This window comes from Salvelinus namaycush, chromosome 26, assembly GCF_016432855.1.
Source record: "Salvelinus namaycush isolate Seneca chromosome 26, SaNama_1.0, whole genome shotgun sequence".
Classification (NCBI taxonomy): domain Eukaryota; kingdom Metazoa; phylum Chordata; class Actinopteri; order Salmoniformes; family Salmonidae; genus Salvelinus; species Salvelinus namaycush.
The window spans coordinates 36,101,403-36,116,854 of record NC_052332.1 but is presented as its reverse complement, the minus strand read 5'-3'; the positions used below and the strand labels follow the sequence as shown (position 1 = coordinate 36,116,854).

At 42.8% G+C, this 15,452-nt stretch overlaps 1 protein-coding gene across 1 annotated transcript; it reads left to right on the top strand.

Moving 5' to 3' along the window:
- Positions 1–3,732: 3,732 nt before the first annotated feature.
- Positions 3,733–14,967, top strand: abhd11 (abhydrolase domain containing 11). Its single transcript, XM_038965331.1, has 6 exons — positions 3,733–4,145; positions 6,057–6,192; positions 7,534–7,707; positions 9,411–9,581; positions 12,787–12,968; positions 13,125–14,967. The coding sequence occupies exons 1-6, from the start codon at positions 4,018–4,020 to the stop codon at positions 13,258–13,260; spliced, it is 927 nt and encodes a 308-aa protein (XP_038821259.1). The 5' UTR covers positions 3,733–4,017; the 3' UTR covers positions 13,261–14,967.
- The last annotated feature ends 485 nt before the right edge of the window (positions 14,968–15,452 follow it).

The following is a 15,452-nucleotide window of genomic DNA, read 5'->3' as shown; positions in this document are numbered from 1 at the left end:
CAAGGGCCGCGGCTTTTGTGGAGCGACGGGTAACGACGCTTCGTGGGTGTCAGTTGTTGATGTGTGCAGAGGGTCCCTGGTTCGCGAGGGGACGGACGTAAAGTTATACTGTTACATATGCCTCATCAAAATTATATCTTGTCATTATATGGACAGTTCCTTGGACTTCATGGTATAGCTTCTGATTTGACATGCAGTTCTTCTATGATATAATGGTGGTCCGCAAATTAACGTTAAAGGTGCATGACGCCACCTACTGTGCTGGAGTGTGTGGTAAATCACGGTTTACAACATTAGCTCCACATTTCTAAATCCTCCCACCTAACTCAGTACTTCTGAGGAAATGAAAAAGAGCCCTACTAACATCTAATAGACCCTCCCCCAACCCCAAAATCTCTTCTAAACACCCCCAACCTCGTCCAACCTCAATGACCTTGCATTTCAATCTTTCCTCTCAACATACTTACAATATAAAAGATGCTCCACCATTTCCTTGAACATACACTCTAGACAAAAACCTTTCACATGGTTGCCAACCAGATATAATGACAAGTTCAATGTACAATTTCCTAGGCACAATCGATCAAACACCACCTCTTCCTTCCTAATCTGACCTTTGAATCTTGGTCCACTAACCTTTCTTTGGACGGCATATAAATGCTCAGAGTCCCATTTCTTCTGCCACACATCTGTCAAAATGGCTCTGATCTTACATTTGGCCTCACCTCTACCCAGTGGAACATTAATATCAAATAAATCTAAGCTCTTTTGGCTAACTGGTCCACATTTGCATTCCCTTCCACACATTAATGGGCTGGGACCCAGCAGAATCTTACTACTACACCCAGTCTCTCAATTCTCCATAATAACATGAATAGCTCCAATAGTAGGTCACTCCTATTAGATTTACCAGATGATAAATTATTCAATACAGACAGAGAATCTGAGCATACTATAATTCTAACAGGTTGTATGTCCTCTACCCACTGGAGAGCAACTATTATCACCAACAGTTCAACTGAGTATACTGACAGTTCATCTGTTAGTCTTCTACATATCTGCACATCAAATTCAAGAACATAAACGCCTGCTCCTGTGCGCCCACTATCTTGGTAAAAATGCATAAAACCTTCCACCAATGTAATTGCCAACCAGTTTCCCTATATCACGGACTTCTGACCAATCTTTCCTTTTCTCTACCAAGGTTAGATCAACAACAGGATCTGGGAGTAACCATGCAGGAACAACCTCAAATTCTCTCATACCACGCTCATCAGCAAACTTTCCAACCAAAACCACTGCCTTGTCTACTAGTATATTCCCAACAGTCATCTAGAACAGTAGCAGCGGGATGGTCAACCTCAAAGACTTTCATCCTAACCCAATAAGCTAATGACAATTTGTATATATCCACGGCATCTTACCTGTCTCCACTAGTAAGGCACATACAGATGTTTGATTTACAACTAGGCAAGTCAGTTAACTTCTCACGAGTCACCATCCCGGATCCGGGAGCATCCTCATCAGTAAAAAAGCTGACTAGCATAGCCTAGCATAGCGCCACAAGTAAATACTAGCATATAAATATCATGAAATCACAAGTCCAAGACACCAAATGAAAGATACACATCTTGTGAATCCAGCCATCATTTCCGATTTTTAAAATGTTTTACAGCGAAAACACAATATGTATTTCTATTAGCTAACCACAATAGCAAAAGACTCAACCGCATATTTTCACCATTTTTTTACCGCATAGGTAGCTATCACAAATTTGACCAAATAAAGATATAATTAGTCACTAACCAAGAAACAACTTCATCAGATGACAGTCTTATAACAGATTTATTGTATAGCATATGTTTTGTTCGAAAAATGTGCATATTTCAGGTATAAATCATAGTTTTACATTGCAGCTACAATCACAAATATCACCAAAGCAGCTAGAATAACTACAGAGAGCAACGTGAAATACCTAAATACTCATCATAAAACATTTATGAAAAATACATGGTGTACAGCAAATGAAAGACAAATCTTGTGAATCCAGCCAATATTTCAGATTTTTTAAGTGTTTTACAGCGAAAACACAATATAGCATTATATTAGCTTACTACAATAGCCAACCACACAACCGCATTCATTCACCGCAAAGGTAGCGATAGCAAAAAAAACAGCAAAAGATATAAAATTATTCACTAACCTTGACAAACTTCATCAGATGACAGTCCTATAACATCATATTACACAATACATATATGTTTTGTTCGAAAATGTGCATATTTAGCGGTACAAATCGTGGTTTTACAATGTGAATACGTAGTCAAAATGCACAAAATTGTCCGGAGAAATCTTGGAGAGTCACCTAATCTAATCAAATAACTCATCATAAACTTTACTAAAAAATACATATTGTACAGCAAATGAAAGATACACTAGTTCTTAATGCAACCGCTGTGTTAGATTTTTAAAAATAACTTTAGTACGACATACAGCTTACGTTATAGCGAGACAGCGCCCAAAATAAGGGCGGAAAATATGACTAAACATTTTCAACAGAAATACGAAATAACATCATAAATGGTTCCTACTTTTGATGAGCTTCCATCAGAATGTTGTACAAGTTGTCCTTTGTCCAGAATAATCGTTGTTTGGTTGTAGAATGTCCTCTTCTCCTGTCGAATTAGCAACCAAAGCTAGCCATGTGGCACAAACGTGCCCAACTTCACATAACGCAAAGAAAAGAAAATGCCGAAAATCGCAATAAACGTTCAATAAACTGATATAACTCGGTTTAAAATAACTACTTTATGATGTTTTTATCACATATATCAAATAAAATCAGAGCCGGAGATATCTAACGTCTATACCGAAAGCTTTTCAGAACGCAACCTGGGGTTCCTTCTCGCGCCTTCCAAGACAATGAAAATTCCAGACACGTCATTCCAAAAGCTCTTGTTCGGCCTCAGATCAAGCTAGACACCCCATTCCACCTCTCACTGCCTGTTGACATCTAGTGGAAGGCGTATGCAGTGCATGTAGATCCATAGATTTCAGGCAAATTAATAGGAAGGCCCTGGAACAGAGCCTCGATTTCAGATTTTTCACTTCCTGACAGGAAGTTTGCTGCAAAATGAGTTCTGTTTTACTCACAGATATAAATCAAACGGTTTTAGAAACTAGAGAGTGTTTTCTTATTTACAATTCTTATTTACAATGACGGCCTACCCCGGCCAACGCTGGGCCAATTGTGCGTTGCTCTATGGGACTCCCAATCACGGCCGGATCTGATACAGCTTGGATTCGAACCAATATCCTTTTTGAATTCAGGATGTAATGTGACAAAATGTGTAATAAATCAAGGGGTATGAATGTTTTTTTTTTTTTTTTGTCAATAATTTTTCTTAGCTGCTTTTGCAGAGGAAATGTGTTATTGACGAACGTTTTGAATTGCAATGACTGTGATATGTGGTTGTTTTAACCTTTATCTACCTCAGCTTAATGTAAGTCGCTCGACGCTAGTAGATGAGATTGACCAGAATGAAAATATAATTTATGCGTTGTTTGATTGATTAGTTGTTAGGATCTGGCGCCATCTGCTCGTCAACATGTGTTACGTGCTGACTACTGAACGCAAACGTCAGCCCAGACCTGCGTTTTGCGTCATGACGAAAGCATCAGTTTAGGCCAATTCCGCTCCTCCCACACTTGGTTTCCACTAGATAACACAGACACAAAGTCAACCTGGGCTACATCGTCAAAGTGTATGAAACAAATGTCTTTTTGGTCTTAATTTAAGGGTAGGTTAAGATTTGGTTAATGTTAGGGTTACATTTTAAGAAGAGACATTTTTTTTTAAATAGGCGGGGTTTAGGACTTTGTGACTGTGGTAACTAGTGACGACTTATTCTCTTCTAATGTCAGTCAGAGAATGATTTTCTCTGCTCCGAAATCTGCAGAATAGAAAGCGTATGTTGTCGGTTAGCCTGGAAGTAAACTCAACGAGCCTACCTTGTCATGAGTGTTTTCTGTAGCTTACTCTCGAGAGGACTTCTCTGCGGACGGGCAACATGTCGGTTTGTAACTGGACAGCAGGATTTCAGCGGTGGCGTGCTGCGGATGGCTCGGGCGGTTGGCTCGACCAGGTAACGTTAATGCCCTCTACTTGCTCCAGTCCAGGCTAATAAATTGACAGCGAGTTCACATTCTAGCTAGCTATCTTCTTTAGCTACGTAACGTTCATGTAAATGCACCGAATAACAACATTATAGGATAAATTGGTTATCATCATCGATCTTTATTTGTGTATGTTTGTGTTATTTAGGGGTAGTTAGGGTATTTTATTTAGATGGATAGCTAATGTATGTTAGCTAACTAACGTTAGCAGTACACTTGGTTGTGGACTAAATTAATATATTTCTACATTTTCTGTTGTATGACAAGCAATGTGTGCCCATCCGATGTTGCTTGCATTTTATTGTATTGTGTGTTGTCAAATCTAAAGCCCAATATTTTGCTAGCATTTTATCTAGCTAGCTAACCAGCTAGGCCAGCATTCCAACAATGACCCTGGCCCTACTCAGTATTTGTTTAACTGCCCTAGGTTAGCAATGTAACGTTATGGTAAATCAGTTACATCGTTGAATGAGAGCATCATGTTGACACAGTCAGTTACTTGTTTTGTTTACTACATTTCTTAGCCGAATTGATTACCAAGGATACGTTAACAATTCATTCACGTAATTGTCTCTTTCCTCTGTTGCACCCCAGTGAAGATAGCTAATTTATTATCAAATACACGACATGACCGAAAGTATGTGGCCGAAAGTATGTGGACTTTCATTCAGCCACAAAAGTATTAGTGAGGTAGGACACTGACGTTGGGCGATTAGACGTTGCTCGTATTCCAATTCATCCCAAAGGTGTTCGATGGGGTTGAGGTCAGAGCTCTGTGCAGGCCAGTCAAGTTCTTCCACACCGATCTCGACAAACCATTTCTGTATGGACCTCGCTTTGTGCACGGGAGCATTGTCATGCGGAAACAGGAAAGGGCCTTCCCCACTGTTGCCACAAAGTTGAAGCACAGACTTGTCTAGAATGTCATTGTATGGTGTAGCGTTAAGATTTCCCTTCACTGGAACTAAGGGGCTTAGTCCGAACCATGAAATACAGCCCAAGTCCATTATTCCTCCTCCACAACTTTACAGTTGGCTCTATGTATTGGGGCAGGTAGCGTTCTCCTGACAACCGCCAAACTCAGATTCTTCCATCGGCCTGCCAGATAATGAAGCGTGATTTGTCACATGAAATGCTTACTTACAAGCCAACAGTGCAGTTCAAGAAGAGTTAAGAAAATATTTACCAAATAAACTAAAGTAAAAATAATAAAAAGTAACACAATAACAAGGCTATATACAGGGGGTTCCTGAGTCAATGTGCAGAGGTACAGGTTAGTCGAGGTAATTTGTACATTAAGCCAGAGAACGCGTTTCCACTGCTCCAGAGTCCAACGGCGGCGAGCTTTACACCACTCCAGCCAACGCTTGGCATTGTGTATGGTTATCTTAGGCTTCTGTGCAGCTGCTCGGCCATGGAAACCCATTTCATGAAGCTCTCGAAGAACAGTTATTGTGCTTCGTTGCTTCCAAAGGCAGTTTGGAACTCGGTAGTGAGTGTTGCAACTGAGGACAAATGAGCTATGCTCTTCAGGACTAGACAGTCCCGTTCAGTGAGCTTGTGTGGCCTACCACTTCGCAGCTCAGTCGTTGTTGCTCCTAGACATTTCCACTTCACAATAACAGCGCTTAGTTGACCAGGGCAGAAATTTGACGAACTGACTTGTTGAAAAGCCACGTTGAAAGTCTTTGAGCTCTTCAGTAAATTCATTCTACTGCCAATGTTTGTCTATGGAGATTGCATGGTTGTGTGCTCGATTTTATACACCTGTCAGCAACGGGTATTGCTGAAATAGCTGAATCCACTAATTTGAAGGCATTTACACATACTTTTGTGTGTATGTTAACTCTAACAATGTATTATTCTATTGTCTGTTGCAGCCCTGTGAACCTAACCTATGACGTGTTTGACGGGACAGGGGACGGCACCCCCCTGGTCTTCCTCCATGGGCTGTTTGGCAGCAAGTCCAACTTCCACTCTATAGCCAAGTCCCTGGTGCAGAGGACAGGCCGAAAGGTAACGCATAGTCTCACAAGGCAGACAACTGTTTCAGAAATATTACATGGGCGGCAGGTAGCCTAGTGGTTAAGAGCGTTGGGCAGGTAACCTAAAAGAGTTCCTTGGTCGAATCCCCGAGCCGACTAGGTGAAAATTGGTCAATGTGCTGTTGAGCAAGGCACTTAACCCTAATTGCTCATCTAAGTCGCTCTGGATAAGAGCGACTAAAATGTAAATGTACAATTATTTATCACAAAGAGCAACACATGTTAATGTTAAAGATTGTAAATCCAGGATGGCTAACACATGAGGGGGGATACACTAGGCTATGTATGCCTTGGTCTTAACTGATATCTTTCGCTCTAAACAACCAGGTAAATAATACATCGGAATTTAGTGTATAGAATTGATCTGAAACCATGCTGATAAGGCTCAGTTATTCTCTCACATACAGCCAGTTATGCACCACTCTGGTCTTCGAGTGTGGCTGTTTTATTCATGCTTTCTATTTGGTGAGGGTTGTGAAACCAGATATGTGTACCAATCAGTGACCGTAATGCAGTTCAGTGCCAGTAAGAAATTAATACCAGCAGGATTATGGCCTGTACCCTCCTCCAACCCTACGCTCCCTCTCCTCCCACCCTACGCTCCCTCTCCTCCCACCCTACTCTCCCTCTCCTCCCACCCTACTCTCCCTCTCCTCCCACCCTACTCTCCCTCTCCTCCCACCCTACTCTCCCTCTCCTCCCACCCTACTCTCCCTCTCCTCCCACCCTATTCTCCCTCTCCTCTCACCCTACTCTCCCTCTCCTCCCACCCTACTCTCCCTCTCCTCCCACCCTACTCTCCCTCTCCTCCCACCCTACTCTCCCTCTCCTCCCACCCTACTCTCCCTCTCCTCCCACCCTACTCTCCCTCTCCTCCCACCCTACGCTCCCTCTCCTCCCACCCTACGCTCCCTCTCCTCCCACCCTACGCTCCCCCTCCTCCCCCCCTACGCTCCCTCTCCTCCCACCCTACGCTCCCTCTCCTCCCCCCCTACGCTCCCTCTCCTCCCACCCTACGCTCCCTCTCCTCCCACCCTACGCTCCCTCTCCTCCCACCCTACGCTCCCTCTCCTCCCACCCTACGCTCCCTCTGATCTCACCCTACTCTCCCTCTGATCTCACCCTACTCTCCCTCTCCTCTCACCCCAATGAAACCCTACTGTCCTTCCTTTTCAATGAGTGATCACAGAGGACTGGACTGTAGTCTTCTATCTAGCCTATAGCCCTGTGCCCTCCCTCTTCTCTTCTCCTCCCCTCCATCTCCCTCCTCTCCACCCCTCCCTAGTGTCCTAACTGTCCTTTGTCCAGTCAGGTGCTGACGGTCGACGCCCGTAACCACGGTACCAGCACACACAGCACCGATCTGACCTATGAGGCGATGACCAATGACTTGACGCACTTGCTCGCCCAGCTGCACATCGGGAAGTGCGTCCTGATTGGCCACAGCATGGGGGGCAAGGTCGCCATGACTACGGCCCTGTCGCAGGTGAACAAACGAACGACCCCGGAACATCAATATGAATCCTTACTACACTGTGGTCTGTGCCGCTTGAAGCTGCACTAATTACATTAGAAACCTGCAATGATTACTGCTGCACTGTACCATGGGAAAGTGACTGCCCATCTCGCCTTACTTCCTGGATCCAGTCCCAATACTTTTTTTGAATGCACTTTGAGATTATATCATCAAATTCACGGAAACGCAGTCATTTAGGATATACAGTGCATTCGGAAAGTATTCGGACCCATTTTTTAAAAACTTTACAGCCTTATTCCTCATCAATCTACACACAGTACCTCGTACTGACAAAGCAAAAATACATTTGCCAACATTTCTGAAAATCATTTTTTTTTATGCAAAAAAATGAAATACACATTTACATAAGTATTCAGACGCTTCTCTCAGTTGTCTGAAGCACCTTTGGCAGCGATTTAAAGTCTTGAGTCTTCTTGGGTATGACGCTACAAGCTTGGAGCACCGGTATTTGGGGAGTTTCTCCCGTTCTTCTCTGCAGATCCTCTCAAGCTCTGTCAGGTTGGATGGGGAGAGTCGCTGCACAGCTATTTTCAGGGCTCTCCAGAGATGTTCGATCGGGTTCAAATCTGGGCTCTGGCTGGGCCACAAGGAGAGACTTGTTCCGAAACCACTCCTGCGTTCTCTTGGCTGTGTGCTTAGGGTCGCTGTCTTGTTAGAAGATGACCTTTCGCACCGGTCTGAGGTCCTGAGCGCTTTGGAGCAGGTTTCATCAAGGATCTCTCTGTACTTTGCTCCGTTCATCTTTCCCTTGATCCTGACTAGTCTACCAGTCCCTGCCGCTGAAAAACATCTCTACAGCATGATGCTGCCACCACCATGATTCACCGTAGGGATGGTGCCAGGTTTCCTCCAGACGTGACGCTTGGCATTCAGGCTAAAGGGTTAAATTTTGGTTTCATCAGGCCAGAGAATCTTGTTTCTCATGGTCAGAGTCCTTTAGGTGTCTTTTGGCAAACTCCAAGCAGGCTATCATGAAGGTTGAAGGTTCTTGGGGACCTTCAATGCTGCAGAAATGTTTTGGTACCCTTCCCCAGATCTGTCTCGGAGCTCTATGGACAATTCCTTCAACCTCATGGCTTGGTTTTTGCACTGTCAACTGTGGGACTTTAAATAGACAGGTGTGTACCTTTCCAAATCATGTCCAATCAATTGAATCAAGTTGTAGAAATCTCAAGGATGATCAATGGAAACAGGATGCACCTGAAATCAATTTTGAGTCTCATAGCAATGGGTCTAAATACTTATGTAAATAAGGTGTTTCTGTTTGATTTTGAAGTTTGCAAAAATTTCTAAAAACCTGTTTTCTTTTTGTCACGGGGTGTTGATTGAGGAAAAACGATCAATTTTAGAGTAAGGCTCTAATGTAACAATGTTGGGAAAAAGTCAGTATGAATACTTTCCAAACTCACTGTATACGGTATATAAAATGATATTCACATTCGTGGGTAAATTTACTTCTACTCTATGCCTCTTAAGAAGATTTTAGAAACTGAAGTGGCCACACTTTCCCATTGTATAGAGAAGGCAGAACTAATTTCTTCCTCTCTTCTCCCTCTTCCTTTTCTCTCCCTCCTTCTACCTGTCTCTTCATCGCTCTCCCCCTCCCCCCAATCACCCCATTTTCCTTCCTTTCCCCATATATCTCCCGGTAGCCTGGCCTGGTGGAGAGGTTGGTGGTGGTGGACATCAGTCCAGCCCAGACCACCACCCGTACCAACTTCCACTCCTACATCCAGGCCATGAAGGATGTGAAGATCTCTAGCGACATCCCTCGCTCGACTGCCCGCCGCATGGCCGAGGACCAGCTACGCAAACTGGTCAAGGTTAGGGCAAGCTCCTCACTGGCTATCACTACTGTTATTACTACCAGGGTTCACACTACTGTTATTAACACCAGAGCTGTGTTCGAATACCCATACTGTATACTACATACGTAATGACTATATACTATTAGTTCATTTTAGTATACTGTTATCCTTTCAGTTGAGTGTACTAGCGCTATGCCTGTCTACCTGAAGTTGATTATGTTGCTATGCAACCTCTTGCTAGCTTGTTAGAGTAACAAATTACTAGCTGGACATCTTATGACTTTGGGTGTGTTTGTAAATTCAATCTGGAGTGCCAGCGTACGCTCTGGGTGTTCGTAAATTCAGAGCGTTTTGTTCTCGGAGCGTTCAGAGCGCATACTGGCACAATCAGACTCGAGTGTTCTGAAATCGGAGTAGATAGCCAGAGTGAATTTACGAATGCACTTAATTAACAATGTCCATTGAACGCACAACAACTATCCCGCTGAGCTAAGAATGACGTGAATAATCAAGTCAATAAATGTTGGATAGTTAGCATGTAGTTAATATACTTGCAAGTTCGATGTATTAGTAGCCAACTAACGTTAGGTAGCTAGCTAACATACGGTACATACTGCTGTAATGATATGTTATGCGGTCCGTAAAGGATAGCGTAGCTAACATATTGTCAGTCAACATAACGTGGAATGTATTTGAAAAGTCATTACTTTACTAAATTGCTAAACATTTTCTTAACATTTGTTGTAATTGGTTAAAGCAATGAATTTGAATCCGCTCTCATTGAACTTGGGCTGCATATTTTCCGGCATTTTCTTCAACTCTGAAAATGTTGTGAAGCCACGCCCATTTTCTGAAGAATTGCATTATGCGCCCTAAAAGCACGGAAATAGTGTCCACTGCTTGTATACTTAGTATTTTGGCGAATGTAGGTCGACATCCGGGAACTTTTGGCATACTAACTGTATCCATACTATGACCAATAAGCATAGTACATACAGTTGAAGTCGGAAGTTTACATACACTTAGGTTGGAGTCATTAAAACTAATTTTCCACCACTCCACAATTGTCTTGCTAACAAACTATAGTTTTGGCAAGTCGGTTAGGACATCTACTTTGTGCATAACGCAAGTAATTTTTCCAACAATTGTTTATAGACAGATTATTTCACTTATAATTCACTGTATCACAATTCCAGTGGGTCAGAAGTTTACATACGCTATGTTGACTGTGCCTTTAAACAGCTTGGAAAATTCCAGAAAATGATGTCATGACTTTAAAAGCTTTTGATAGGCTAATTGACATCATTTGAGTCAATTAGAGGTGTATCTGTGGATATATATCAAGGCCTACCTTCTAACCCAGTGCCTCTTTGATTGATCATGGGAAAATCAAAAGAAGTTAGCCAAGACCTCAGGAAAAAAAACTGTAGACCTCCACACGTCTGGTTCATCCTTGGGAGCAATTTCCAAACGCCTGAAGGTACCACGTTCATCTGTACAAACAATAGTACGCAAGTATAAACACCATGGGACCACAGCCGCCATACCGCTCAGGAAGGAGACTCGTTCTGTCTCCTAGAGATGAAAGGTACTTTGGTGCGAAAGGTGCAAATCAATCCCAGAACAACAGCAAAGGACCTTGTGAAGATGCTAGAGGAAACGGGTACAAAAGTATCTATATCCACATTAAAACGAGTCCTATATCGACATCACCTGAAAGGCCACTCAAGGAAGAAGCCATTGCTCCAAAACCTCCATAAAAAAGACTGTACTTTTTGGAGAAATGTCCTCTGGTCTGAAGAAACAAAAGTAGAACTGTTTGGCCATAATGACCATCGTTATGTTTGGAGGAAAAAGGGGGAGGCTTGCAAGCTGAAGAACACCATCCCAACCGTGAAGCACGGGGGTGGCAGCATCATGTTGTGGTGGTGCTTTGCTGCAGGAGGGACTGGTGCACTTCACAAAATAAATGGCTTCATGAGGAAGGAGAATTATGTGGATATATTGAAGCAATGTCTGAAGACATCAGTCAGGAAGTTTAAGCTTGGTCGCAAATGGGTCTTCCAAATAGACAATGACCTCAAGCGTAATTCCAAAATTGTGGCAAAATGGCTTAAGGACAACAAAGTCAAGGTATTGGAGTGGCCATCACAAAGCCCTGACCTCAATCCCATAGAAAATGTGTGGGCAGAACTGAAAAAACGTGTGCGAGCAATGAGGCCTACAAACCTGACTCAGTTACACCAGCTCTGTCAGGAGGAATGGGACAAAATTCACCCAACTTATTGTGGGAAGCTTGTGGAAGGCTACCCAAAACGTTTGACCCAAGTTGAACAATTTAAAGGCAATGCTAACAAATACCAATTGAGTGTATGTAAACTTCTGACCCACTGGGAATGTGATGAAAGAAATAAAAGCTGAAAAAAATAATTCTCTATTATTCTGACATTTCACATTCTTAAAATAAAGTGGTGATCCTAACTGACCTAAAACATGGAATTTTTACTAGGATTAAATGTCAGGAATTGTGAAACTGAGTTAAAATGTATTTGGCTAAGGTGTATGTAAACTTCCGATTTCAACTGTATGTGACAGTAGTGTAGTGGCCTGAGTGAACACAATGTGTTATGTAATGTCAGGTAATATTTTAAGGTGTGTGTGTATATAACTACCTTATGTTCATGGAACCCATAAGGCAGCAGCTAATAGGGATCCTTAATAAATACAAATACTACTGTTAATATCACCCAGGGTTCACACTACCTGTCACTATCATCTCACTACAACAGTAGCAACCGAATCGTCTGACAGCTGAAAGGCTATGTAATTGAACATACAACTACTGTAAGGAAGTAGCGAATGTAAAACATAATACCATTTTATTGGCAAAATGCAATTCCCGGGACATTATGCAAATTAACCTATAGAACGATCAGCATGACCAGCTAACCGATTTAACTGTTAGCATCCCTAGTCCTTGGAGAATGAATGAATGAATGCGTTGTGAAACCAAATGGATATAAAGCAGTCTTCAATTGGTGGTTGACTAATCCCCAAGCACCATCTAAAGGGCTTTGGAATTGAGTAAAAAGCATTATTATATACTGTAAATCCAGTCCACTGAAATACCTTTTCTTTTGAAACCAAAGAAAAGGCATTTGGAGGACATACCCAGGGATAGTTTGTTTAGTAATGGTGTTGTGTTTCTTCCTGTGTTCAGGAGCGCTCAGTGCGCCAGTTCCTGCTGACCAACCTGGTGGAGCAGAACGGACACTACGCCTGGAGAGTCAACCTGGACGCCATTGCCGCGCACCTTGATGACATCATGAGCTTCCCTACCTTCGAAACCACATACGAGGGCCCCACCCTCTTCCTGGGCGGAGCCAGTTCTGCCTACATCAGGTATAAGATGTCATCTGTTATACAGTTTAATAGCTGTCATTGGTGTAAGACTGCTTTGTAATATTTCAACTATGATTTGATTTGTCTTCTGTTTCCCTACTTTCACTCTTCTCTCTTCCATATTTTGCCTCTCTCGCTCTGCTCTCTCCCTCTCAGTTCTGAGGACTATCCAGAGATCCAGCGGTTGTTCCCCTGTGCAGACATCCAGTACATCCCAGACGCCAGCCACTGGATCCACGCAGACAAACCCCTGGACTTCATCAGCTCCATCAGCTCCTTCCTGCAGCCCTAACCTACCCTGCTCACCCACCACCACCTAATTACTAACCCTACCCTGCTCCAACCCTGCTCACCCACCACCACCTAATTACTAACCCTACCCTGCTCCAACCCTGCTCACCCACCACCACCTAATTACTAACCCTACCCTCCTCCAACCCTGTTCACCCACCACCACCTAATTACTAACCCTACCCTCCTCCAACCCTGTTCACCCACCACCACCTAATTACTAACCCTACCCTGCTCCAACCCTGTTCACCCACCACCACCTAATTACTAACCCTACCCTGCTCCAACCCTCACCACCTAATTACAGGACAACCACTGGCCTTTAACATTATTCACACTAATATGGCACAGCACAAAGCCACTATTATCCAATGGCGGAAAAGATCAAGCTCCAAAGGGCATTCTGTGTTGCGAAGGCTCTGAGGGTGTCTGTCACTGCTGTTGCCTATACTCATCAAAGTTCAAATAATTGTTTGACCTTTCCAACGTATGTGCGTGGTGTTCTCGCTGTGAGCAAAACGCCTTGTGCGAATAATGTGAAAGGCCTGTTAGGCTCCGCCCACTCACACTGTGGTCCACCTCTTCAAATAGCCAGTAGGTAGAGCTTCAAACCAGAGGAGGCACAGCCATCTTAGTAGACAATGCTAATATTGCTAACCCTGGACCAAACTCACTCTTTCTTTCCATGCTGTTTATCTTGCGCTTAAAGGAGCTGTATAGAATGGAATGTATGGAAAATGCCCTTAATATATCTATAGTAATAGTGGAATGATAGTGTTTCATCATTTTCCTTCCCCAAGAAAGGTTATTGGGCTCAAACAAAATTGCATTCTAATGGTGCAGCCTTCTTATTGGTCAACAAAAGACGGACCTTCTCTTGTGAAATTGACAACGAGTTACATATAGCTCCTTTAACCGCCATATTGTAATACAATCAAGGATTTGTGTAAATGTATTACCGTACTTAATAGATATGTAAATAGTAAGACAAGTAGGTAGTTGGGTAGTCAGAGGTTGAGATTATATTTAAAGTAGATAGATTGACAGTTTGTTTTTAAATGAGGGAGTTGTTTTAGGAATGAGTTACTAATCCAAAGATCCTCTCGTCATTGTTGCACAGTACCATTCTACTCTAATCAGGTTGATGTAAATCAGCATTGAAGAAAGTCTTCGAGCCAGGTCTTATATAGTCTAGTCTGGACATGTTCTGTATGTATCTGGCTACGTCTCAAATGGCACCCTGTATCCCATATAGTGCACTAGTTAAAGATGCACTATGCGGAAACTGCTGTGCCATTTCCTGGTTTCAAAAATTCTAATAGTTTGCCTAATTTCAGTTTGTGACAAACAGGAAAGTATAGTGTAGAGAATCATTGTACCATCTAAACTGCTGTGAAATATCTTTTCCATAACCTAAAATATTGTATTTGTTAGCTGTTTGAAACTGGTGTACAAATCTGAAAGTAAAAGATGCAAAAATGTAACTTAAGCACGGGAAGCATAGAAATAGTGCACATAGAACAGATCTACCACTTCTTAGGCTTGCTTTCAATGAGAATGACAGATCTAACATATTTTTGTGAATTTGGTCAGATCGCCCAAAAATGTACATATTGCAGCTTTAGAAGCAGTGCACTATGTAGGGAATAGGGTGTCATAACAGCCTTAATATAGTGCACTATGTAGTCCAGGGATGTCAAACTCATTCCACTGAGTGCCGAGTGTCTGCAGGTTAAGACCTAGACAACCAGGTGAGGGGAGTTCCTTACTAATTAATTACCTTAATTCATCAATCAAGTACAAGTGAGGAGTGGTCCTCCGTGGAACGAGTTTGACACGTGTGACGAAGTGCGACAAGGAAATAGGGTGTCTAATTTGAGACGACTGCCTGAGATACATCGCAGCTCTAACCCTACAGTATGGGGAATATGGTGTGATCTGTAAAGCAGCCAGACTCTGTGTCTCTGGGATGGGTAGACTAGAGGGGTGATTCAGCAGGGAGCTTGGCAGAACAGGAGGGTTGGCGATATAGAAATATAATCTCGTTCTAGTTCTGTGGTTGTAACCCTGGTTCATAATACTGGCTGAGAAGTGAAGCCTGGCCTGAAGACGAGCCAAGCGGAGAGAATGTAAAGCACAGCTAAAGCATTATTTACAAAGCATCTCGGAGTAGGAGTACTGATCTAGGATCAG

Coding starts and splice junctions, on each gene's coding strand:
- abhd11 (XM_038965331.1), top strand. CDS start 4,018: ATGAGTGTTTTCTGTAGCTTACTCTCGAGAGGACTTCTCTGCGGACGG. Junction 4,146..6,056: donor CGGGCGGTTGGCTCGACCAG/GTAACGTTAATG, acceptor TGTCTGTTGCAG/CCCTGTGAACCTAACCTATG. Junction 9,582..12,786: donor AGCTACGCAAACTGGTCAAG/GTTAGGGCAAGC, acceptor TCCTGTGTTCAG/GAGCGCTCAGTGCGCCAGTT.